Consider the following 26,479-nt stretch of genomic DNA (forward strand, 5'->3'; position numbering starts at 1 on the left):
ATATAGCCTTAGGAATTCTTTTGTTGACATGCTTTCTAGATTAGTTAACGTGTCTTTAAGCAAAGGATATTTTCCAGATCACTTTAAAAAGGCAATAGTACGCCCCATACTGAAGAGATTAAGTAATTCTCTAGCATGTAATGATCCAGCCAATTATTGCCCACATTGCTGCATTACTGTCAGTAGGAAAAATAATTGAAGACAGTTATGAACCAGCTTACTAGCTATTTAGAAGAAAATAATAATCTTAATATTCAACAGAATGGTTTTCGCTAGGGTCACAGTACTGAGACTGTTTTAATATTAGTCTTTGACTTTGTCCTCTGTGAGTTAGATAAAAACCACCAGATGATTGCAGTTTTCTTGGATGTGTCATGTGCATTTGATTCACTAGCATAAAATACTATAACCGTACTTGTTGAAGTTGGGATTGTAGGGAAAATAGGCAAGTGGTTTTCCTCCTTTTTGAAGGAACATTCATATCAAGTTACGGTGGGTCAGGATTCCTCTAACTGGTTGCCATCCCAGCAGTTCCACAAGGGTCCTGTTTATCTGCAGTGTTTAATATTTATCTACTCCCTTTATGCACTTTGTTGGAGAAGATGAATGCTATCTTCCATTTTTATGCCTATGATTTTCAGTTGCTTTTTCCAGTAATGGGCAATCTAGAGAATAGTGTCCAGGATATTGTTAAGTTAATAAACAATACTATTCATTTGATGTATCAGAATGGTTTACTGGTGAATTAAAAAAAAAAAAAGAAACCCGAACTGAAATCATTTGCACGTAATGAAACTGGAAAATCTTATACCTCTTTCCATGTTAGTGCGTTTGATATTTCAGCTAGGGAATCTATGCATGACCTAGGGGTGCTTTTAGACTCTTGAGTTTACTATGCACCCACAATTGCAAGCTGTGGTAAGTAAAGGCTTCTTTAAACTTAAGAAGCTTCGTAGATTAAAATATGTTCTTGATGAGTGATTTCAGAATTTATTTTATTTATAAATTTTTATAGACCGTCATTCGGAATATACCATCACAACGGTTTATACGATTGAATAATTAAAAAAAATACAGTATAGTAAAAACAAACATAATAAAATACAATAATAAACAAGTATAAGAAAGGAACATAGCATGAGATCATTCATTAAAATCAAATCAAATGGCAATAAAAAAGATAAAAATCAACAAGACCAAGTACTTTTAGAAGATTGAGTTTGGATCAACTGTCCTGCATAGGTGTGCATTCCTAATCATGGTAGTTTTCATCATAAGCCTTGCAAAATAGCCATGTGTTTAGCCCTTTTTTAAATGATTTTGAGTTCTGCTGTAGTCTTAACTTTTCAGGTAACGTATTCCAAATTTTTGGCCCAGCTAGGTTTTCTCCTGCTTTAATTCTGGAGAGACACTGCATTATCCGCAGCTGCTTTGAGTTTTTCTTCTCCGATTTTAAGGGACGTGTTAATAGAACTCCCATAATATTGTGGAATTGCCTAAAGTCCTCTTAGTGCTCAGTCCAGAAAGCCTTCATAGCCAAATGAAAATAGAAATCCAGCATCCAGTAGTTGATACCCATCTCTAGCACACTGTCTGGCTCCCACATGTAACTCCGCCCCAGATTCAAATGAGCGCTCGCCATTTTTCTCTGTAAAAATTGTAATGGAAGCCTTATTCTATCTTGTTTGGACTCCTGCAGTGCCCTCTTATATAGAACTTCCTAGGTGCTATTTGAAGGCATTGCAGATTTTAATGAATGCGGCCCGAGTGATTTCTGGTTTCCTCCTTTTTGCTCACATATTGCTGGTGTTGAACGCTTTACATTGGCTTCCTATCAAATTTCGCATTAGATTTAAAATTGTCATTTGTCCATCAGATTTTATATGGAGTGTCCTGCATGTATTAAAACTCTGGTATACCCGTATTGTCCAAATCGGAGCTTGTATTCTGAAAGCCAACAATTAACTATCCTGACTGCTAAGGAGGCTCACTACAGCAAACTTCCCATTGTGTCTTTTCTCAAGTAGCACCTGCTTTGTGGAACTTAATTTCCTTAGAACTAGTTTAATCAGCAATTTATAAATGTTTTAGGAAGAAGTTGAAAGCTTTTTTGTTTAATGATGCTTTTAAATGAGCCTCCAGCCTTGTACAGCCCAGCCTGTTCCAAGCTTCCAGCCTTATACCAGTCTAGTCCAGCCTGCTTCAGCTTCCAGTCTCCACAGCCACTGAAGCCAAGGACTCAACCTGCAAGAGAGGGGGCTGGCTAGGCAGAAGATAATCCAGGCTCTCTAGCCATGTGGGCCCACACTGCTCCTGAGGGGGGGTATTCCCTGTTCTCAGTACAGCTCCCCATTACATATACTTAAGGATCTTCTCTTTCAATTTTATTTTTCTTGAGGATTTCAATGTTATAACAAAAGAAATCAGTGGAAAAATGATTGTTATAACCCAGAAGAGAATCAGTGGAAAAGATTTTCCTCTTTTTTTTGTGTGTGTTATAACATTGAATTTCCCAGGAAAAATGAAATAAAAATAGAAAATGAAGGTCCCTATGTTTACTACATGTAATGCAGTCCCAGGATCCAACTCTCCGGTCACTCAATGAAAACAATTGATCAGATTGGTCTGACAAGACCTACCTCTGGTAAAACTGTGCTGCCCTGAACCTCGTAATCCTTTGGATTCTTTTGTGTTTGCTTTATGTACTTTTAGTTTAGCTAACGCCATATGAGCACAGTCTTCTGAAAATTGTTTACCTAAATTCCAATCCTATTTGTCTGTTTTATGTAGTCATGCTCCTGGCCTCAATGAAGACCAAATAGAAATATTTGTTAAATAATTCTGCTTTTTCCTGGGCCACCTTTAAAGATTCCTCCCCTTTACCTCTGAGTCTCTCAATACCATTTTGCACTTTTTCCTATCACTAACATCTTAAAAAAAAAAGTCTTGTCCCCTCGTATTTGCTCTTTCATCCATTTGCATCTTCGCTCTCCTATGTGCTCAGCTTCTCTTAGCTTTTTCCAGATATTGTCACCTGGCTTCCTTTTTATGCGATCTTAGTTTATAAATGCTGTTTTTTTCCTTTTTCATCTACTTCTTTAGGAAACCATAGCAACCTCTTTCTTCTTTCCTTTATTTACTTTCCAAGCAAAAAGGTTAATTGTCCTTAGAATATCTTTTTAGCTTTGCCCACTGCTCCTCTTCCCCTAGATTTTTCCATTTAGCTAGCTCCTTGTACTCTTTCCCCCCCCCCCATTTGAACAAAGATTTCCTGAAGCCTAGGATCTTCACTTTGAATGAACCATCACAGCCTGAGCTCTAATACTGAAGCACACCATCCGGTGATCACTGGTTCCCAGATGATCATCCATTACAATATCAGAAACACTGTGTTGGGGACAGGGGGGGAGGGAGATGTGATTCAGGCCCCAGGGGGGAGTCTTTGTGAAGATCGGGGGGGGGTGGGGGAATTGGGTAAAGGACAATCTTCGGCTAGTGGAGTCTTTCTAAATTGAGTTGGGAAGTGGAGATGGTATCTATGAGGGCTTGTATTGATTAACACTAAAACTAAATTTTACTTCCCAAGGTATATTTGTTTTTTCGTTCGCCAAAAGGCTAATACAAATTGTGTGGCCTTGTAGTGATTCATTTAAATATTAATTAGCTGTTTGGTATGCATTTTTATGCAAGTGAGTTCATTTTATTCTGGGAGTAATGCCAGATTTTTTTTTAGTGTTAACAGTAATGCAAGCAGGTATATTACCATTAACGCATGCTAACACAGCGGATTAATGCTCTTTAATAAATAGACACCTAAATAAGTAAGGGGTTAGTTTTATTTAAAAAATGATGCATAGATAGGTGTGTATTCATTTTTAGTTGAAATAATGATCTGATTGTGGTATGTATGTCAGAGGCTGTTACCAATGTTTAGGGAAAATTTGGAAAAGCTGAGTTCAGTTCACGTTGATTGGTGCAGTATCACGTTGATTGGTGCAGTATCACGTTGATTGGTGCAGCATAAGTTCTTGGAGGAGAAGTCCATTCTCACAGGACAAGCAGGATGGTTGTCCTCACAAATGGGTGACATCGAGGATGGAGCCCACCACGGAAAACTTCTGTCAAAGTTTAATAGAACTTTGACTGGCCCCTACTGGGCATGCCCAGCAAGGCACTGACCCTGCAGCCAGCAGGGGTCTCCCTTCAGTCTTCTTTTTTCCGCGCAGCAGTTGCCACGCGGTGAAAGGAGCTCTCTAACCACGTTCCTGACAGGAATTTGGAAATTAATTTCCTAAGAAAATTTGCTCCTCAGGGGTCTCCCTTCGACAAATTTTTTAGTCATCTTACGGAACCCGGTAAGTTTTTTGCCTTCTTCCATCGACTGCCGTCGAATTTGGCCCTTGAGGCCTGTTGGCACTTACCGATCCCCAGCCTAAATTTTGGCTTCCAGCCATGGCAACGGGGTTCCGTCGTTGTCCGGATTGTACCCGGACTATGTCCATCACAGACCCCCACAGGGTTTGTGTAATGTGTTTGGGTAGTGAGCATGATGTCCTGACTTGCACCAAATGTGCCTTAATGACACCCAAGGGTCGCAAAGCCAGGATGGAGAAGATGGGGCTCCTCTTCCATGCACCCACCCCAACGCCATCGATAGCATCGACGTCATCGGAACCGGCACCGTCGAAGTTGTACCATCATCGTCAACCCTCCGGTGACCGTCCGCCATCGATCGCTTCTCGGCCGTCAACTCCCGTCCCTTCCCCGGATGGGCGAGGGGATCGGAAGGAAAAGCACCGCCATCGACGGCACAAGTCTCGGCCTGTCGAGGATCCACAGCCATCGACCTCTGCTCAAGCCAAGCCACTGACAAAGAAGCCGCGAACAGACCGGACACCCTCCACGTCTCGTTCGCCGGCATCGAGGAAACCCTCACCCTCTCGGGGTGTGGGGGCCGTGATCCCACCGGTTACGGTGGTCCCTCCGGCCCTGCCTCAGCCTCCCTCTCCCGTCGAGCCGGGTATGGTTACCCCTGGTCTCCGGGCAGAACTGGACCGGCTGGTCCAGGAGGCCATCGAGAAAGCGATGAAGAAATTACAACCTCCATCGGCACCGTCTCCGGCACCGGTTCCAGTGCCGCCCCCGGCACCGACGCCGGCACTGGCTTCGCCACCGAGGAGAGAACCGACCACCGAGCCGTTGATACAAGCGCTAGCACCGCTACTGAGCCGCATGGAGGCACTCATGACGGCCCTTCCATCGGTGATTCCAGTGCCATCGACAACACCACCGTCTCCGACTGGTTTCTCATCGGCAGGAGAAATACAGTTTCGAATTCCCCCTTCCAGGGTAGTTCCATCGGTACCTTCTGGTATATCTCCACCGATTTATCCTTCGGCTCCATCGATTCCGCGCCAGGCACCGATTCCATCGGCAGCACCGAAGCCATCGATGCCATTTCTGGTTCCACCTACCGCACCGATTCCACCTCGGTTTCCATCGATGCCTTCAGAGCCTCAGCCAGGTCCATCAGGGCTACAAGCCCCACATGATCCCTACAATACCTGGGGTGATGATGATGATACCTCTTCTGACACAGATTTGCCTTCGCCACCATCTCCTACAGAGAGTAGAAAAAGATCTCCTCCTGAGGATCTATCTTTCATTAATTTTGTGAAAGAGATGTCAGAAGTTGTACCTTTTCAACTACAATCTGAAGCTGATGACAGACACCAGATGATGGAACTACTCCAATTTCTGGATGCTCCAAAAATCATCGCTTCCATCCCTATACACCAGGTGTTTTTGGATCTACTCAAGAAAAACTGGGAATCTCCTTCATCGGTGTCACCAGTTAACAAGAAAGCTGACTCCACATACCTTGTCCAGTCAGCACCAGGTTTCCAAAAACCTCAACTGGATCATCGCTCTGTTGTGGTTGAGTCCGCGCAGAAGAAGGCCAAGCGTCTTAAGCCGCACTCTTCTACCCCACCTACCAGGGACAACAAGTTCCTGGATAGTGTGGGACGGAAAGTGTATCATGGAGCTATGTTGATTTCACGCATAGCTTCATATCAACTTTACATGACTCAATACAACAGAGCCATCCTTAAGCAGATGCAAGACTATGCTGACACGTTGCCGGACCAATACAAATTTTTTAGTCATCTTACGGAACCCGGTAAGTTTTTTGCCTTCTTCCATCTTCCATCTTTCCATCTTCCATCCTTGTGAATAGCTGTAAATCTAAATAATGTTTACCTATGTTTATCTATTCTAAATTATTGTAAAGCCTGTTGCTACATTATCTATGTTTATCTACTCTAAATTTATTGTAAAGCCCGTTGCTACGTTACGTTACACTGTGAACCGGGGTGATGTTTTTAACGTGCCCCGGTATATAAAAACCTCTTAAATAAATAAATAAATAAATAAATAAATACCAACCGCAGCTTCAAGCCCTTCTTCACAAGGGATTTGAGGCAGGGAAGCACGAGATTAGGACTGCCTACGACATATTCGATGCTTCCACGAAGGTTTCAGCCACAGCCATCTCAGCCAGACGTTGGGCTTGGTTAAAGTCATCCAACCTTCGCCCAGAGGTCCAAGATCGACTTGCTGATTTGCCCTGCTTAGGCGACAATTTGTTTGGAGAGCAAATTCAACAGATTGTGGCGGAGTTAAAAGACCACCATGAGACGTTGAAACAACTCTCATCTGTCCCACCTGAGGTGACCTCCAAGCAACCGCAAAAGAAGGACTCTAAGAAGTCGTTCTTTCGACCACGCCGCTACTACCCTCCGTCAACTAGGGCTCGTCCTGCACGGTCCTCTAACAGGCCTCAGCCTCGTCAGCCGAGAAAGCAAAGACCTACTGTAGCCCCACCTCCTGGGCCTGCGGCAGGCCTTTGACTTCCCTGTATTGAGCACATGCCAACTCCCTCTTCCACACATCCCTGTGGGAGGTCGGCTGTACCACTTCTTACCCCGTTGGAAACAGATTACCTCAGATCACTGGGTGCTAGCAATTATCGCACAGGGTTACCACCTCAACTTCACAACACTTCCGCCAGACTCCCTGCCCCTTCAGGCATGGAGTCTAACCAGCCATTTGACTCAATTACATCAAGAAGTATCCCTTCTTCTACAATCAAATGCTATAGAACCCGTCCCTCCTTGTCAACAAGGGAAAGGATTCTATTCCAGATACTTTCTAATACCAAAGAAATCAGGGGGGTTACGTCCAATTCTGGACCTTCGGGCCCTCAACAAGTATCTGCAAAAAGAGAAGTTCAAGATGGTAACCCTGGGCGCCTTGCTCCCTCTGTTGCAAAAGGGGGATTGGCTGTGCTCTCTCGACCTCAAGGACGCTTATACCCACATTGCGATAACACAATCTCATCGCAAGTATCTGCGTTTTCTGATAGGCCACGACCATTATCAATACCGAGTACTACCTTTCGGGCTGGCATCTGCTCCACGAGTCTTTACCAAATGTCTCGTAGTAGTAGCAGCATTTCTCAGGAAGGAAGGTGTCCACGTCTACCCCTATCTGGACGATTGGCTAATCAGGGCCTCCACCCCGCAAATTGCGCAATCCTCCCTAAAGTTGACAATTCACACACTCCTCTCCTTAGGGTTTCTTGTCAATTACGAGAAATCTTGCTTGGTCCCATCTCAGACCTTATCCTTCATTGGAGCAGACTTGGACACCTTACAGGCAAAAGCCTACCTTCCACTTCAACGAGTCCAAACTCTCATGTCTCTAGCTCGCCAGCTCCAGTCTCAACACACTGCCACAGCTCGCCAATTCCTCATCCTCCTAGGACACATGGCATCCTCGGTTCAAGTTACTCCCTTGACCCGACTAGCCATGAGAGTAACGCAATGGACTCTGCGACACCAATGGCTTCAAGCTTTCCAGCCTCTGTCCTACATCGTCACAGTTACACAAGCGCTACGCCTGTCTTTAACCTGGTGGACGACTCAAGTCAATCTCCTTCAGGGCTTACCCTTTCTCCTCCCAGATCCACAGGTAATCCTAACCACCGATGCTTCCCACATCGGTTGGGGGGCCCATGTGGACGAATTACAAACCCAAGGGTTGTGGTCGCCAGTGGAAGCCGAATACCAGATAAATTTCTTGGAACTTCGAGCAATTCGCTACGTGCTCAGAACTTTCAAAGATCATCTATCAGATCAGATAATCTTAATCCAGACAGACAACCAAGTGGCCATGTGGTACATAAACAAGCAGGGAGGCACAGGCTCCTTCCTTCTGTGTCAGGAAGCTGCGCAGATTTGGGCAGAAGCCCTCTCCCATTCCATGTACCTCAGGGCCACTTACTTGCCGGGAGTAGACAATGTATTGGCAGACCAGCTGAGCCGTGTCTTCAAGCCACACGAGTGGTCACTCGATCCTCTGGTAGTGACCTCTCTGTTTCACAAGTGGGGTTTTCCCCGCATAGACCTCTTTGCGTCCCCTCAGAACCACAAAGTGGACAATTATTGCTCTCTCATTCGGAGCCACCACTCTCAGCCGAGGGATGCCTTCTCCCTCAAGTGGACGACAGGTCTGCTTTATGCATTCCCTCCACTTCCTCTTCTGTCAAGGACTCTCGTGAAGCTACGCCAGGACAGGGGAACCATGATCCTGATAGCTCCTCACTGGCCACGCCAAGTGTGGTTTCCCATACTCCAGGATCTCTCCATCCGCAGGCACATCCCTCTGGGAACGGATCCGCATCTGCTCACTCAAAACAACGGATGCCTCCTCCATCCCAACCTCCAAGCCTTGTCCCTGATGGCATGGATGTTGAAAGGTTAGTCCTTCAGCCTTTTAACCTTTCGGATTCGGTTTCTCGTGTCCTGATAGCTTCACGAAAGCCCTCCACCAGAAGATCCTATTCATATAAATGGAAAAGGTACACATCATGGTGCACTTCTCAGTCCCTTGATCCCCTTTCCTGTCCAATCTCTAAGTTCTTGGACTATTTATGGCACCTATCAGAATCCGGTCTAAAGACCTCTTCCATTAGGATGCATGTCAGTGCGGTAGCCGCCTTCCATAAAGGTATAGAAGGTGTCCCTATTTCAGTACAACCCCTGGTGACACGCTTTCTTAAAGGCTTGCTCCATCTGAAGCCACCCTTACGTCCTCCGGCCCCATCTTGGGACCTTAATCTGGTTCTTGGTCGTCTAATGAAACCACCTTTCGAACCTCTGCACTCCTGTGAATTGAAGTATCTCACATGGAAAGTATTATTCCTATTGGCTATCACTTCAGCTCGCAGGGTTAGTGAGTTACAGGCCTTAGTCACCTATCCGCCTTACACTAAACTCCTGCAAGACAGGGCGGTGCTCCGCACTCACCCTAAATTTTTACCTAAGGTAGTTTCTGCATTTCATATCAATCAATCCATCATACTACCTATCTTTTTTCCCAGGCCCCATTCCAACTCTGGGGAACAGACTCTGCATACCCTAGACTGTAAACGAGCTCTAGCGTTTTATCTAGACCGTACAGTTGCTCACAGGAAGAGCACTCAATTGTTTGTCTCCTTCCATCCTAACAAGTTGGGACAACCTGTGGGTAAGCAGGCTCTTTCCTCCTGGTTGGCGGACTGCATTTCTTTTTGCTATCAGCAAGCTGGCATTCCTTTTCAAGACCGTGTAAAAGCACACTCTGTGAGGGCCATGGCGACTTCAGTAGCACACCTTCGATCGGTGCCGCTTCCTGACATCTGCAGGGCTGCAACCTGGAGTTCTCTCCATACCTTTGCAGCCCACTATTGTTTGGACAAAGCTGGAAGACAGGACTCCATCTTCGGCCAATCTGTCTTGCATAACCTTTTTCCAACATGATGTACCAACACCCTTCCACCTTCCCAGTAGGGTGCGGATGCCCTTTCCCAAATTCCACCCCAGTTGTTGTGCCTGTTGCACGTCGTTGGGTGCATTTGGTGCAAGCCAGGACATCCTCAGCTCGGTACTCACCCATTTGTGAGGACAACCATCCTGCTTGTCCTGTGAGAAAGCAAATGTTGCTTACCTGATGTAACAGGTGTTCTCACAGGACAGCAGGATGTTAGTCCTCACGAAACCCGCCCGCCACCCCGCGGTGTTGGGTTCGTTTTAGTTTTTACTTTTTTAGGCACTGCCTGTAGCTTTGAAAATCAGACTGAAGGGAGACCCCTGCTGGCTGCAGGGTCAGTGCCTTGCTGGGCATGCCCAGTAGGGGCCAGTCAAAGTTCTATTAAACTTTGACAGAAGTTTTCCGTGGTGGGCTCCATCCTCGATGTCACCCATTTGTGAGGACTAACATCCTGCTGTCCTGTGAGAACACCTGTTACATCAGGTAAGCAACATTTGCTTTACCTGCTATTAAGTTTACTTAGAGAATAGCCACTGCCATTAGCAATGGTTACAAGGAATAGACTTAGTTTTTGGGTACTTGCCAGGTTCTTATGGCCTGGATTGGCCACTGTTGGAAACAGGATGCTGGGCTTGATGGACCCTTGGTCTGACCCAGTATGGCATTTTCTTATGTTATTATCTCTTTTCACTGTTATGCTGTTTATTGTTTATAAGAAAGAAGATGACTTGAGTATCATAGAACTGAATAAGGCTTAGACCAATGTAGTACAATAAATCTCAAAGTTCCTCAAGCCAATTGATACCTTTCGCTTGGCTTGATAACTTGGTCATGTTCAGAATGCTTCTGTCAATTTATGCATATCTTTCTAAGGAACTGGAAATAAGACTATAGCTAAAAAAAAAAAAAAAGCATTATTGGTGTTTTTAATATTTTTGCTTTTTTGTTTTCAGGATGTTAAAATTACTACGGTAGCCTTCCTAGTTCTGAGAATACCAACACTTCGAATTAAAACTTCATCACGAAAGGAAGTCTTTGAAGCAAATCTTAAAACTGAGTGTGATCTTTGGCACTTGATGGTAAAAGAGATGTGGGCCGGAAGGAAAATGGCTGATGATCATAAGGTGTCAATTTGAACTTTGTATTTCCATAAATTCAGAATTTTACTGTTTCAGCAAATGTTGGCAGGGCCACCAAACACTTTCTTCAGAGCATGGGGCAAGTAAAATATTTTAGGTTCATAGCATTCGCAAAACCACTCTTGTCCATTTTCCTGACTGCTATTTTATCTTTGACTTTTCCCTCATTTCCCTGCTACTAAGTCATCTCTGTTCTTTATTTCTTGCATTCTGGAAGTTAATCTTTTTGGGAGGGCCAGGAAGGAGAAACTTATGCTCTGCTGTTCCAGCCATCAACCCCCCCTCCCCCGGCTATTAACTTTTGCCAACATCTTTCTCTCTACTTAAGGTTCTGCATTGATTTGTCCCTAGGCCTGTGCTATCTTAGTGTATTTCCCTGAAACCCCATTCTTAGGGGAAGGATTGGCCTAATGGTTAGAGCAGTAGGCTGAAAATCAGAGGAATCCTTTTCCACTTAAAAAAAAAAGTTTGGAAGGGTTTAAAAGAACGGGGGTAGTGCAGGCTATTAAACTAGGGAGGTTTGCAGGACCAAGCTCAACACTGGGTGAACTGGTGGATGAACTAGTGAAAATGGTCATGGTGTGGACACGTGCTAGTTATAAAATACCCTGACTTATGAATTAGAAATGAGATTTACATGGCTAGGTACGGTCACTTAAAATTGTGCGCGCTCAGTTGGACATGCGCCGAGGCACGTGTGCCACTAGGAAAGTTATCATTCTAAGCTCTTTGAGGAAGACACTTATTGTACTTGCATACATATCATCATTGTACAATGCTTTGTTTATTTATGGTGCTATAAAAATAAGTATTGTACTAATAAGACCTTAAGTATTTTTTATAAAATGTTTCAATGTGCCAATTTTTTTTTTTAAAGAGTATCAACTTACAGCTGACATATCTAAAGGGAGGCAAGTTGATCCAAAGACAAATTCCACCATTTTGACAAACTAGGCATTAATGGTCAGGACTTCTTTCTCATGCTGTCTGGTCAATATGTATGTTTTTGCTGATAGGGGAATCATTGATTTAACATTTCAGTTAATCATTGCTGCTGCTATACAGAAATAGTATAACGTAATAGAATAGTACAGCATATTTATGGCAAATTCAAGAGGTTTAAATATCTCCGCTGAATGAAGTTCCTTGTAGCATCTTCTAGCAATATATTTTTTTGTTTTGTTTCGTTTTTCTTAGAGGTATCCTCCTTCCCCCCACTTTCTTAGGGCTATGCTGGATAATTTGAGATCCAATGCAGGCTAAGGGTCTAAAGGGAATTCTTCTTAGTTTATATGTCTGTTAGCATCATTTCAAATTTCTAAAGCTTTTGGATTAGAATTCACTTAAAATATTAAAACAGCTGTTTCTACATACATCATATTCTGTTTTAAATGGTAATGAATACATGATTTCTGTCCTTGTAACTGGCAAGATGCAGCTATCTCTACAGCATTGTCCAGCAATACTTCAAGTACAGAAGGCTAGGTTGCTCAGCTTTTACATCCTTTGAACTGTTTTACTGCATAAATAACCGTTTTGTTTCCAAAATAAAGGATTATGATTGCTTTTAGTAAGGTAATCTGAAAAAGTGCTCATCTAGCCTTTCTCTCTGGTTATAGGACAGAAGGTAGTTGTCAGAAAGCTTCTTCTCAATGTAAAAATGTTTATTATATTTTCTGGAAATGTTTATTTTGTCATAGGATCCTCAGTATATTCAAGAAGCACTGACTAATGCCCTCCTAATGGATGCCGTTGTTGGCTCACTGCAGTCTACAAAAGCTATTTATGCTGCCTCCAAACTTTCTTATTTTGACAAGATGAAGAATGAAGGTAGGTAATGTATTCAGTTTAGTAGGATTTCTTTGTCAGTACTTTTGGCCTTACTCAGGCATATGGCTTAGCCTTGTTTACATGCTCTTCTGAGTTTAGCCAAGGAAGGATAAGAGATGCTGAACATTCTTTACTGTTCCTGAGAGGTTTTTCATATTTCTTCCTCTCCCCTTCTTCCATTATAAACAAGTTTCTGAGTAGTCTAGAGATCATGATGCAACAAAACGTTCTCCAAGGATAGCAGGATGGCAATCCTCACACATGGGGACATCATCCGATGGACCAGACACTGAAAACATATGTCAAAGTTTCTAGAACTGTGACTGAGTCTCTTTGAGCATGCCCAAGAATGCATTATACCACGCGTCCATGCGACATCCCTTCAGTTTTTCTTTTTCCACAGAGCCTGTGATAATTGAGACTCACTTTTTCCTGGATTTAATGGGAATTTTTTCTTTTGTTAGAAAATACCATCAAAATTGCTCTTGTTGACACAGGGTCCCTTGGCTTCTTTCTTAAATGTCCCTAGATAGGTTTATTTGATGTTGCTCTGGTTTTTTTGTGTTCATATCCCTAGGGCAGTGGTGTGCTTGGTGCCCGTTGGTCATGGAGGGCCACCACCATCAGTATTGATCTTGTGACCCTTTTGGTTTACAATACCATGTCATTGGGATTCCAGCAATCCCCCAATGCGTGAGGGCCATGACTATCATGGATCCCCATGATAGATGTGTCTTCTGCTTGGGGACATCGCAGAACACCCAGAGTTGCTGCAAATGCACACAGATGACCCCCAAAGGATGCCGGACCTGGTTGGAGAAGATGAAACAACTCGTCAGTCACTGGAAGATTGATGCATAGACATCAGAGACATCGAGAGACTTCAGAGCCGCACCGATGACCATCGAGTTATCGATGTGGGTGGGGCCATCAGCTCCGTTGGTATCAATGGCTGTCAGGGAATCTGGAGACAAACATGGCCCAGCTCCCCCAGGCTAAAAATGACATTCGGTTCATTGTCTTCGACCGGGGAAGGACCATGCCAAGCATCAGCAATGCACATAGACTCTCCAATTTTGGCTGTGAAGCCCCAAAAGTGACCTGGGGTGAGGAGCGCCAGTCCTCTACGATTCACAGGGGTTTGTCATTGACTCCATTGGTCCATTTGCCAGCCACTAATCCTCCGTTTGGTTCCAAAAAGGATCTGATCACTCCTTCTGGCTCCCAGTTGGTGTTGGCATCAGCAATTTTTGAAGAGGACTGGAGAAACATGTGCTGCTTGCCATGGAGAAGGCACTGCAGGGCATCTGTGTCGGAGCACCAATGGTACCTGAATCGGCACCTTCGCAAGCTGCTGCTCAGCACTGTACAATCGCTTATCGGAGTACTACTGACACTGTCACCATTATCTGTGCCTGCAGTGGCGTTGACATTTGGCGGGTCATCGAAGCTGCTGCCTCCTGGTCTGGTGGTTGTCTATGGTTTGGAGGAGGAAGCTTTCCCGAAGACTAATGCGACCTTGGGGTCCAGGTCACTCAACCATTTGTTCCGGTATCCATACCTCTGACCGAGGACAGAGTGCCACAGGATCCGTTCCCTATTAATGATGGAGAGGAGGACCCCCTTAATCCCTGAGGGGGAGATTACGTGGAGGCTTTGGATGACAAGCACTGGATGACCTCCTCTCTGAACCGTCTCCTTCTGCTGGCAGAGCAAACTTTCCTCCAGAAGACCTTTTTCTTTGCAGGTTTTGACGGACTGATGACGGAGGCCATCCCCTTTAATTTACTGACAGAGGAGGTTGCCAGACATAAGATGTTGGATATCCTCGAGTACTTGCAGTCTCCTAAGGAGATGGTGGCAATCCCAGTGCATGAGATCCTTATGGAGTTACTATTGAGGATGGTACTATTGAGAATTGACAAACTGAAGAGTAGTAAATCACCTGGACAGATGGAATACACCCCAGAGTTCTGAAGGAACTAAAAAATGAAATTTCAGACCTATTAGTAAAATTTTGTAACCTATCATTAAAATCATCCATTGTACCTGAAGACTGGAGGATAGCTAATGTAACTCCAATATTTAAAGAGGGCTCCAGGGGCGATCCGGGAAACTACAGACCGGTTAGCCTGAATTCAGTGCCAGGAAAAATAGTGGAAAGTGTTCTAAACATCAAAATCATAGAACATATAGAAAGACATGGTTTAATGGAACAAAGTCAGTATGGCTTTACCCAAGGCAAGTCTTGCCTCACAAATCTGCTTCACTTTTTTGAAGGAGTTAATAAACATGTGGATAAAGGTAAACCAGTAGATGTAGTGTACTTGGATTTTCAGAAGGCGTTTGACAAAGTTCCTCATGAGAGGCTTCTAGGAAAAGTAAAAAATCATGGGATAGATGGAGATGTCCTTTCGTGGATTACAAACTGGCTAAAAGACAGGAAACAGAGAGTAGGATTAAATGGACAATTTTCTCAGTGGAAGGGAGTGGACAGTGGAGTGCCACAGGGATCTGTATTGGGACCCTTACTTTTCAAAATATTTATAAATGATCTGGAAAGAAATACAAGTGATTTAATCAAATTTGCAGATGCTACAAAATTGTTCAGAGTAGTTAAATCACAAGCAGATTGTGATAAATTGCAGGAAGAGCTTGTGAGACTGGAAAATTGGGCATCAAAATGGCAGATGAAATTTAATGTGGATAAGTGCAAGGTGATGCATATAGGGAAAAATAACCCATGCTATAGTTACACAATATTAGGTTCCATGTTAGGTGCTACTACCCAAGAAAGAGATCTAGGCGTCATAGTGGCTAATACATTGAAATCGTCGGTTCAGTGTGCTGCGACAGTCAAAAAAGCAAACAGAATGTTGGGAATTATTAGTGAATGGTGAATAAAACGGAATATGTCATAATGCCTCTGTATCGCTCCATGGTGAAGACCGCACCTTGAATACTGTGTACAATTCTGGTCGCCGCATCTCAAAAAAGATATAATTGCGATATAGAAGGTACAGAGAAGGGCTACCAAAATAAGGGGAATGGAACAGCTCCCCTATGAGAAAAGACTAAAGAGGTTAGGACTTTTCAGCTTGGAGAAGAGACGACTGAGGGGGGATATGATAGAGGTGTTTAAAATCATGAGAAGTCTAGAACGGGTAGATGTGAATCGGTTATTTCTCACAGGACAAGCAGGATGGTAGTCCTCACATATGGGTGACATCATAGGATGGATCCCTGTACAGAAAACCTTTCTGTCAAAGTTTCTACAAAGCTTTGACTGACACTGGGACACTGAGTGCACTGAGCATGCTCAGCCTGCAGTTATCCCTGTGAGCCACAGGTGTCTCCCTCAGTCTTCTTTTTTCCGCTCTGCAGTAAGCATAGCAGTTAGGAGCTCTGTGAGAAATTCTAATACTTTTTCCACACGGAAACACTTAAACTTTTACTTCACAAACACTTTTCCATGCATGAGTCTCCCTTTGCGCACGTTTATTCAACGCTCGGTGAGTACTATGCCCTGTTTTTTCGGTCGGTTCCTGTCACCTCCCTGGCCTGCCAACAGACTGTGGCCTTTCCTCTCCCTATGTTTTCAGTTAGCCACACATAGCCTGAGTGTGTCCATCTGTGACACTCTGCCTGGTTATTAGCGCTAGTGGGACAGGGACTTCCACGGTTTCCGTTGCCGTCAGGGCCCCTGTCGATTCAGGTCCTTCGATTTCCTCGGCACCCTCACGCAGTCGATGCTCCCATCGCTACCGTCGGTACCCACTTCAGACCGTCCTGGATTCTTAGATGCCTTTGGTACCCCTCCCCCCACGGTACACTGATGCCATCGGTTCCTGCATAGTTTCTATCAATGCCATCCATGTTTTTCATCCATGGCACTGAATTTTCCTTGGGTTTCATCGGTGCCATCATTGCCCGGATGGATGCCATCGACGTACATCTTGCCTTGTCGGTGCTATCCATGCCCGGGTCGATGACACAGTCACCCGGGGCACTTCCATCGATGCCCAGGTCGACACCCGGGTCAATGCAGATATCATTTTTCCGATGCCAACAATGTTTTTTCGATTATTCGATGCCACATCGTTCCCATAGATACCTATGCCAATGCCGTCAGTGCTTCCGTCACTGTAATCATTGCTCTGGCCGAGTCATCGACCTTTTTTCATATATATTTTTGACGATACCCTCTAGGCCGCTTCGGCCGCCATTGACACCATCAATACCGACATAGCACCGCCGCATAATGCCCTCGCCTAAACACAGTGCTCCATGCTTTGGGTTCTTATTAAAGCCCCGTATTAGCCTATGACACTACATAGTGCCAGGAGCAGTGCAGGCATGCTGACAATCTGTCATCAGTCGCCATCCAAGACAGCGAGGGCATCCATCTCGGCGCTGGGGAAAGACCGGGCCAAGCACCGTGGCATGCATAGTCACAGACACGGTGACCGTCCGCCACAGACGCCATCCAGCACATTCGTGCTATCCTTCTCGATGCTGGACAATGCTCGGGTCGAGCAACATCACCACTGCCATCGACACTGATCCGCACAGTATTGGCAGTCCTTGGTGCTTCAGAAACACCGGAACGAGTTCCGAAGAATTCTGCACTGGCGTCACGAAACATCGAGCCGCTGCAACGAGGGCCAGGTTCACGAGCTGTTAATTGGCTCCCCTGTTACAAGTCGTGCCCCACCGACATCGGTGGGGGATTGTGGCCCTCCACAAAATACTACCGTGGTAGTACCAGCCACGCTCAGCCTGTCTCCTCTATACCTGCACCACCATACCAGGCATCAGAGTTGAGACGGGCGTCTACTCCCTCGATGACTCCTGAAATCCATGGAGCCAGCAATCTTCACCGGCTTGTCCTTTGGCAATCCACATCGGATGGTAAGTACCCGCTTCTGCTGCATTCCCATTGAGATGTGTTCTCTAATTCGAGCCAACATGGTTCGAAAAGTTCTAGGTCATGTACCTTCCAAGAACCGTATTAGTGTCGCATATCGCTATGCCAGCTATGTCAGCCACAATGCCAGCAGAACCTCTCTATCATTTCTTTGGGATTGCATCAGGGCTTCCTCCCATTTTCAGCAATGAGGCTCTGTACTGATTAATGCTCTGGCTTCTGGTTTCTGCTTCAGAACCAAAGTTCCAGGTGCATTCGCTGATCTGCTAAACACGAGATCCAGCAAATACTGCCTCAAGTGCAAGTCCACCTCGAAGCCTGACGACAGGTCTCGATGTCTCCTTGTACAGCCCACAGAAATACGGGTAAGACTTTACCACTCACGCTCCCGTGGGACGTTAGAAGATATCCAGATTACATCAGCACCTCCTGGTCTCCCAACTGGCCGGATATCAGAGCGGCCACCCCACCTTGTACCAAAGTTCCCGGTACACTCCCCCAGACGCTACAAAGCGCAGAGGGGGAGGGGGGGTTGGGGAGTTTTAATTACACTATTCTTTCTTTCAACAGAAAGTAGTTACTCTCTGCCCATCCTGGACTTCAGAAATACCAACTTTCTTCAGAAGGCACAGGTAAAATGGTATCTCTTGTTACCATGCTTCCATATCGCAGTAAGTACGTTACCTCTAATCTTTCTATGTGCTTCATGGTGAGTCAACAATATTACAATCCCAACTGGGGTATTCATTGAATCACTATCGGTGACTGCTATTTCTCTGCGGAGTGCAACATCATTCACGCTTTTCCTTGCATGGACAGCTGCATAACCACAGTCAGTCCACCTGGAACTTCTTCATGACTCACTATACATTTACTAACTGGGATTACTGTCACTGCCATAAATCCCTTATACAACACTTCTGGACACCACAGTCATAATGACCTTCCTGTCCTGCATACGCGCAGACATTCTAATAAATTCTTACATGTCCCTGCGTGCATTTTCCATAATCTCAGCCTCCTCAATTCTTCATTGTCGGGCCATGGGGTTTTTTCACTATGCACTTTTCTCATAGAAAACTGCTTTGTGTTAGATTCAGTGAAATTCCATTATCAGTGTATCTAAGCTGTTCAACCGCTTTCGTCCCTCATCCATATTGCAGATCTAGAACCAAAACCTAGTCTGATGCTGCTCATGCTCGCATTTACTCAGGGTTGTAAAGTTTGACCTGAAAGCTACTCAACCCAATATGCGTCTACTCCACTCCAGGCACAGTTTCACATGAACTTCCTGAAGCTTGTAGCCATGCATTATACCCATATGCCTTCCAATACTGCCTCTGCAACAAATCTTTGTGCATACCGACAGACAGCATAGGGATAATGTGCTTTTCAACACACAAGAACGCATAACCTCTTAGCTGCTCTGCAAGGAAGCTGCGCAGCTCTACCCTTGGCCCTTGCTCACTCCATGTATCCTCGGGCCACTTATCTAAGAGATTTACTGACTGCACTAGCAGACCTTCTCCATGTAGGTTTCCATCCTCTCGAATGGTCTCGGACTACATGTGTAGCGGTAAAGATCTTCTAACGCTGAGGTCAACCAAACTTGCCCTCTGGGTCCGAATCGAACCATACGGTGCACAGATTCTACTCCCTACACATGTTTCCAGTGCATTCCCATGGACACATTTCTTCCATCAAGGGCCTCTTAAATGTCTCTTCTGCTGCCTCTCTTAGCCAGCACTCTTCTAATGTTGAACCGGGACAGGGTTCACTGTTCCTCAGACCCACATCCTGGCCGAGACCAGTATGCTTCCCATACTTCTCAATCTATCACACCTGTAACCAATTCGCCTTCTCACAAGTCAGTCACAAATCGTAGACTCACTGATGTTCTCAGGCACTGGTAGCTTGTCAAAACCTTCCACACATAAATCCTACCATTCAAAATGGCATGATTTACCACATGACGCATACAAAAGGGTATTTCCCTTTTTCTTTTTCTACACCACTCTTTTCTCTTGCTCCCTTGGATTCTGCTCCTCAGACATCCTCCTCATAGGTACACTTGTGTTCCAATTGGTATATCATTTGGGAATGGGGATACCCGATTAACGGTAAACCCCTTCTGAGTCAGCTTACCATGGATTATCCACTGATCAAGCCGCCTCTATTTTCACTAGTCATGGAATGGAGCCTATATCTTATCCTTATAAGTCTCATATGTTCTCAGTTCGAGCCTTTCCATTCCTCTCATTTCACAGTTTGACATGGGAAATTCTTTCCCTCATAATTGTCATTTCTGCCAACAGGGTCAGTGAGTTACACACCTTGTTACATACTCATCTGACCCTGCGTTCCTCCATGACCGAGTGGTTTTATGTATTCAACTTCATATCTTTCTTAAGGTAGACGTAGCATCTCACCTTACTCAGAATATACTATGTCCATTTTTCCCAACACCTCTCTCTCACCAAAGCGAGAGGGTTTTTTCCACTTCTTGGACAGTAATAGTGCACTTGCATTCTATCTAGATCGCACTACATTCCATAGGAATTCCACCTAACTCTTTTTTTCTTCTGTGGCAAGAGTCAAGCTGCGAGTTCCAGTGGGCAAACAGACCTATTCCTCCTAATTGACGTTGTGTATCTTTCCTACCAACAAGCAGACATTCCACTACAACACTGAGTGTAACCACACTCTGTTGCGTCCGTCCCAGCCTTAATAGCTTCCCCTCGGCCGCTGCTGCTTATACATATTTATCAGGCTGCAACCTGGAGTTCTCTCCATACCTTCGCAGCCCATTATTGCTTAGATACGACTAGCCGGCATGCTCCATGTTTGGCCAGTCCGTCTACTCTTATTCTTTTCAGTTTAACTACCCAACATCATTCCACCAACCCGTTAAGGGTTTCAGGATGCCCTCCGTTCCAAATTCCACCCCTGTCATTGCGCCTTTCGCACGAATTGTGTGCATTTGGTGCGCTCTCGGGCATCCTCAGCTCGGTACTCACCGATATGTGAGAACTACCATCCTGCTTGTCCTGTGAGAAAGCAAGTGTTGCTTACCTGTAACAGGTGTTCTCCTAGGACAGCAGGATGTTAGTCCTCACGAAACCCACCCGCCACCCTGCGGAGTTGGGTCTGTATACGTTTTACTTTTATTTTAGTTTCGCTTGCGCTTTTAGCTATAAGACGAGACTGAGGGAGACACCTGTGGATCACAGGGATAATTGCAGGCTGAGCATGCTCAGTGCACTCAGTGTGCCAGTGTCAGTCAAAGCTTTGTAGAAACTTGACAGAAAAGTTTTCCGTACAGGGCTCCATCCTGTGATGTCACCCATATGTGAGAACTAACATCCTGCGGTCCTGTGAGTACACCTGTTACAGGTAAGCAACACTTGCTTTACTCTTTCAGATAATAGACTAGGGGGCACTCCATGACATTAGCATGTGGCACATTTAAAACTAATCCGAGAAAGTTCTTTTTCACTCAACGCACAATTAAACTCTGGAATTTGTTGCCAGAGGATGTGGTTAGTTCAGTCAGTGTAGCTGTGTTTAAAAAAGGATTGGATAAGTTCTTGGAGGAGAAGTCCATTACCTGCTATTAATTAAGTTGACTTAGAAAATAGCCACTGCTATTACCAGCAACGGTAACATGGAATAGACTTAGTTTTTGGGTACTTGCCAGGTTCTTATGGCCTGGATTGGCCACTGTTGGAAACAGGATGCTGGGCTTGATGGACCCTTGGTCTGACCTAGTATGGCATGTTCTTATGATGTAAGAGAACTCCCTTTCTGTGGCGCCTGTAAATAGGAGGGCAGACCAAGTCTGTCTTGTCCATAAGGTTTCCAGATTTGACAAGCACCAGCTGCTACACTAATCTGTAGTGGTCGAATCCACTCTCAAAAAGGCTAAGCGTACTCAGACTCACTCTTCTGTGCCTCCTGGGAGGGATCAGAGGACCATGTGTACCCTTGGGATGAAGGTGTTTCAAGATACTATGTTCATCGCCTGCATAGCGGGCCAGTACATGCAGAACATCCTGAAGCAGGTGCAAGGGATGGCCAAGGAGCTTCCTCAATAGCAGTCTGACACCATCCAGTCACTGGTTAATAGGCGTATGGAGTGTGGAAAACAGGGGGTCCTTTCAACCTACACTGTTTTCGAGGCAGTCTCTGCCACAGGGATCAACATCTGCAGAGTTGCCTGGCTGTAGGCCTCAGATCTTTGACAAGAGGTACAGGAACGATGTGCCATGCATAGGATGGAATCTCTTTGGAGATCATATAGAGGAGGTACTAGTGCAGATCTGTGATCATTGTGCAGTGTTCCAGCAGCTCTCTAAGTATTAAGGAAGTAGCCTCCTCATCCAGGAAGGCTCTGAGATTGGGACCAAGGAAGTTTTTCTTAAGTCCAAGGAGAGACATTATCCTCTACCTTCTCAGGTCCCAAAGCCCCAGACGACACCTCAATAAATTCCTAAGACAGGGTTTTGACTGAATTGGAGAGAATGTAGTCAAAACGTTTACCCGTGTCAAAGGACCTCCCTATCAGAGGCAGGCTGCAGTTCTATGCAAACCAGTTGCTTAGTGTAACCTCAGATAGGTGGGTCCTTGGCATCATTTGCAGAGGGTACAAATTAAACCTACTGTGTGTCCCACCATATTGCCCTCAGAATCCAGTTTGGGGACCCAGTAGCTCATCAGGAAGTGCTTCTTTTGGAGCTCTCCTCCCTCTTAACGGCCAGAGTGGTCGAGCTCATTCCACCAGGGCAAATAGGGTGAGAATTCTACTCCTGATACTGCCTGATTGCAAAGAAAACTGGGGGACTCTGTCCCGTCCCAGACCTAAGGGCTTTGAACAAGTTTCTTGAAAGAGAAACGTTCAAGATGCTTTTCCTGGGCACCTTGATATCTTTCTTGCAAAAAGGGGACTGGCTATGCTCTCTTGATCAAAAGGATGCGTACTGTCATATAGACATCATCCACAGCCACCGGAAGTATCTCAGATTCAAGGTGAGAAACACACTTCCAAAAAAACCTGGGGGACAGGGGACATCATCTGTGATGACAAATTTAGCCAGTAAATATGATAAAAGCAGTTAGAAAAGCTAATTGTATACTGCTGTACATAAAGAGAGGTATCACTAATAGAAAACAGTAAGTAATTTTACCTATTATTCCTAATGAGACCACGAGATGAGTACTGTGTGCAATTCAGGAGACCACATCTACAAACTGACACCGATATGGTGAAGGCAGTTCAAAGAAAGGCCACCAAATATAGTGTATGGCCTGCACTATAAACAATACATTGAGAGACTCAAGGAGATCAAGATGTATTCTCTAGAAAAAGTAGTAAAAGGGAAAATTCCCACCACTGAGTGGTGGGAATTGCTGTCAGGCCGGTTAGCCTCACCTCGGTGGTGGGAAAAGTATTGGAGTCGCTGATGAAGGAAAGAATAGTGAACTATCTACAAGCAGCAGAATTGATGAACCAGAGGCAGCATGGTTTCACCAAGGGAAGGTCTTGTCAGACAAATCTGATCAACTTTTTTGATTGGGTAACTAAGAAATTGGATCGAGGAAGAGCGCTCAATGTCATCTACTTGGATTTTAGCAAAGCTTTTGATATGGTCCCGCACAGGAGGCTTCACAAATGGCTCACTTCTCTGCAGGCTTAAAATGCAGGAAATTGGCCAGAGGAATTAAACAGTGACTATACCAGCTCAGGGAAAAAATAAATTGACACCCTACAAAAAACTCTTCTGAAATGACAGTGTGCAACAACCTTCTAGCCAAGAACTGGAGACAGAGAACTAATTCTATATATGACATACCAGTGATGTGTTTAAAAAAAAAAAAAAAAAGTCTCCAGCTGCTGGAGGAGGGGATTAAACCCACATGTTCCTGACTAGTGAAGCAGAAGGAAAAAGAACCCATGATAACAGGCGGTCATTGGGTCTGGACTTAACATTACATACACCAGATATTTCTGTACAGAGGGAACTGAAAGATCTAAGAAAGCTAACTGATACATCGCTGTCCATGAAATCACAAATACGCACAATAGGAAAAAGCGTATTTTTTAAATTAAGATTACTGCAAAGATTAAGATATAGCCTGGTAAAAATAAACTTCAAACAGGTTGTGCAGTCCATGGTTCCCTAGCTCTTTGGGCTGGGAATGTAGGGTTACGAAAATATGATTAATGTTTTACAATTAGCCCATAATGTGGCTGTCAGATTAATTTTATGATGCTCCAGAAGGAACTGTATTGGCTCCCAGAGGCATACTGAGTAAAGTTCAAAATGTTAACATAAATGCATAAAGTATTTTATGGATCTGGGCCATCATATCTGCAAATGCTAGTACTGCACTATGCTCCTTCTTGTCAACTTAGGATCTTCGCAGAATTTGTGGTACCAGCAATGAAAGATGCAAGATGTCACATTATGCGAGAGAGGGCATTTTCAGTAATTGGCCCAAGGCTTTGGAATGATTTACCAATAGAGATTAAGAAAGAAGTTAATTTTAAATTATTCAAGAGGAAATTGAAGACATTTATTTCTTAAAGTGATTCCTGCAGCCATGACTGGAGCTTGACAAAAGTTTTAATGTCAGTAGTAAACTGAATTATGTAATATCAATGAGCATTTTTAATATACTGTCTGTATATATTTGTTCTTTATATAAGTGACTTTTTATGTAAACTGTTGTAATCTGCTTAGGACAATAGATATTGAATAAAGAGAAAGATACATTTCAAAATAAATAGATAAATACCTAATACTGTTTGGGAGGAGAGGAGAAAAAAAACCTTTTAGATCTAAAGAGAGCCTATTTTTCATATCTCTTTAAAGGAAAGCAACCAACAATATCTGTTTTTTGCATAATTGGAAGACATCCGTTCAAAGCCCTGCTTTTGAATTATCAGTGACACCAAGAACCTTTTACAAAGGTAATTGTGGCAGTGGCAACCTGTTTAAGAAGTGGTCCATTCTTATTTAGACGATTGGCTGATCAGAAGCAAATCATATGCAGAGGGAGTAATGGTTAGATAATTTTGGGGAAAAGCAATTTAAAGCTTTCTCAAGTTACACACTAGGGGCACAAATTCAATACCCAAGCAGGTTTGGTTACAATAACTTCAAAGGATCATCAAGATTCAGTCACATGTAGAGAAATTTGCAAGCCAGCAATCCCCCAAAAGCATAGGATTATCTTCAAATTCTCAGGTTGATGGCTTCAACTTTAGATAAAGTCCCATGTACAATAGCTCACATGAGACCTTTGCAATTAGCGCTATTGACGAGATGAAAACACTAAACTCTGGACTATGAGGTTCAATTACCACTGTCACTTTGTCTGGGAAAGTCTAAATTGACGGTTAAGCAAGGCAAACTTTCAGAAATGGTATCGTTATAATATCAAGATTGGATATTGATGACAACAGATACCAACCAAAAAGGTTTGGGGGCTGATTGTCAGCAGGGTTATTGGACACCAAGAGAGAATGTGTGGTCCAAAAACAGGTCATGCTTTATATTGCTCCAAATCATCTTTAAGACTTAACTTTTAATTTAAAAAAACCCATTTATATATAACAACCTCTGTCCTCCTTTCTTGGCACTAGTTCCCACATTTTCAGTCTGAAAGATTGAAATAGCTGGTTGGTCTTCATCTCATCTTCAGTACATATTGGTTCTTTCACTTTATGGTGCACACTGTTGCAATAATACTTAGACTAGGATCCTAAACCAAAGGCAATCAGGAAATTGCCACTTACCTGTTGAATGACACAGTTTCTGCTTGTCTTGTTTCTTGCACTGATGAGGTTTTATCATGTGTCTCTGCACTAGATGATGGAAATTCATGTGATAACTGTCTCATCTATTGACCTTTCATGGTCTCTTCTTGGCATTTCATCGATATAATGTCCAGTGTTCTCTTCATTTAGAGAATAAATGACTTCATCATATTTACTTTTAAGTGTAACCTCCATCTTCTAGAATCAAGAAGCTTGGGATCTCTGCTTGTCAGAATATTCATCATTTTGAGATCATCCAAGGCTATCCTTTCCTGTTTTTGTAATAACCAACAAAGATTGTAGGTTTGCTCTTAGCATCTAACTTCTGATATTGCTTGGACATCTAGGCATATATGAGACTTCCAAACACTTTGAAGTATCCTATAGATCAGTGGTTCACAACTAGTGTGTACCAAGCGCACACAGGTGTTGCCACACTTTCTGGTCCCCTGCTGGCCACCTGTTCCCTCTGCCTCAGCAAGATGTGAACTCTTCCTCTGCCCCGGCTTGAAATGCTGATAGCCCGGGCGGAATGCGGCAGGAGAGCTGGAAGAAGCACTCAGTGGTACTAGCAGCATGGTCTCTTCTACCCGCCCCCATGGTCAGGAAGAGACCATGCTAAGAATACAAGTGTGTGCAGCATTGGCTTAAAGGAGAACAGCGTAGCCTGGAGCAATGTCACTCCCTGCAGCCGATGGGACTCCTTTCTCAAGGCCACAAGGGTTGTAAGAAGAGGAGGCTACTGCTGCCTCTAGTTGCTTCGGTGGTGGGAGAGCGAGCGAACATGTGTGATTGAGAGCCTGTGTGTGTGACAGAGAGAGTTGCTAGCAACTCCTTCCTTCCCCCCCCCCCCCCCCCAATACTAATTCACAACAATCTCAGGGCACCTAC

At 44.3% G+C, this 26,479-nt stretch overlaps 1 protein-coding gene across 4 annotated transcripts in view; it reads left to right on the top strand.

Moving 5' to 3' along the window:
- DENND3 (DENN domain containing 3) overlaps positions 1-26,479 on the top strand; it is a 235,872-nt gene that overhangs the window by 158,511 nt on the left and 50,882 nt on the right. For all 4 annotated transcript variants that reach the window (XR_003854950.1, XM_029592116.1, XM_029592114.1 and 1 more), the window contains 2 exons: positions 10,827-10,997; positions 12,713-12,842. Coding sequence is in view for 3 of the 4 variants with exons in the window: in XM_029592116.1 (XP_029447976.1) it covers positions 10,827-10,997; positions 12,713-12,842 (301 nt within the window). In the remaining variant the exon portion in view is untranslated. The remainder of the gene's footprint in view (positions 1-10,826; positions 10,998-12,712; positions 12,843-26,479) is intronic.

The sequence above is a fragment of the Rhinatrema bivittatum genome, chromosome 2 (genome assembly GCF_901001135.1).
Source record: "Rhinatrema bivittatum chromosome 2, aRhiBiv1.1, whole genome shotgun sequence".
Classification (NCBI taxonomy): Eukaryota; Metazoa; Chordata; class Amphibia; order Gymnophiona; family Rhinatrematidae; genus Rhinatrema; species Rhinatrema bivittatum.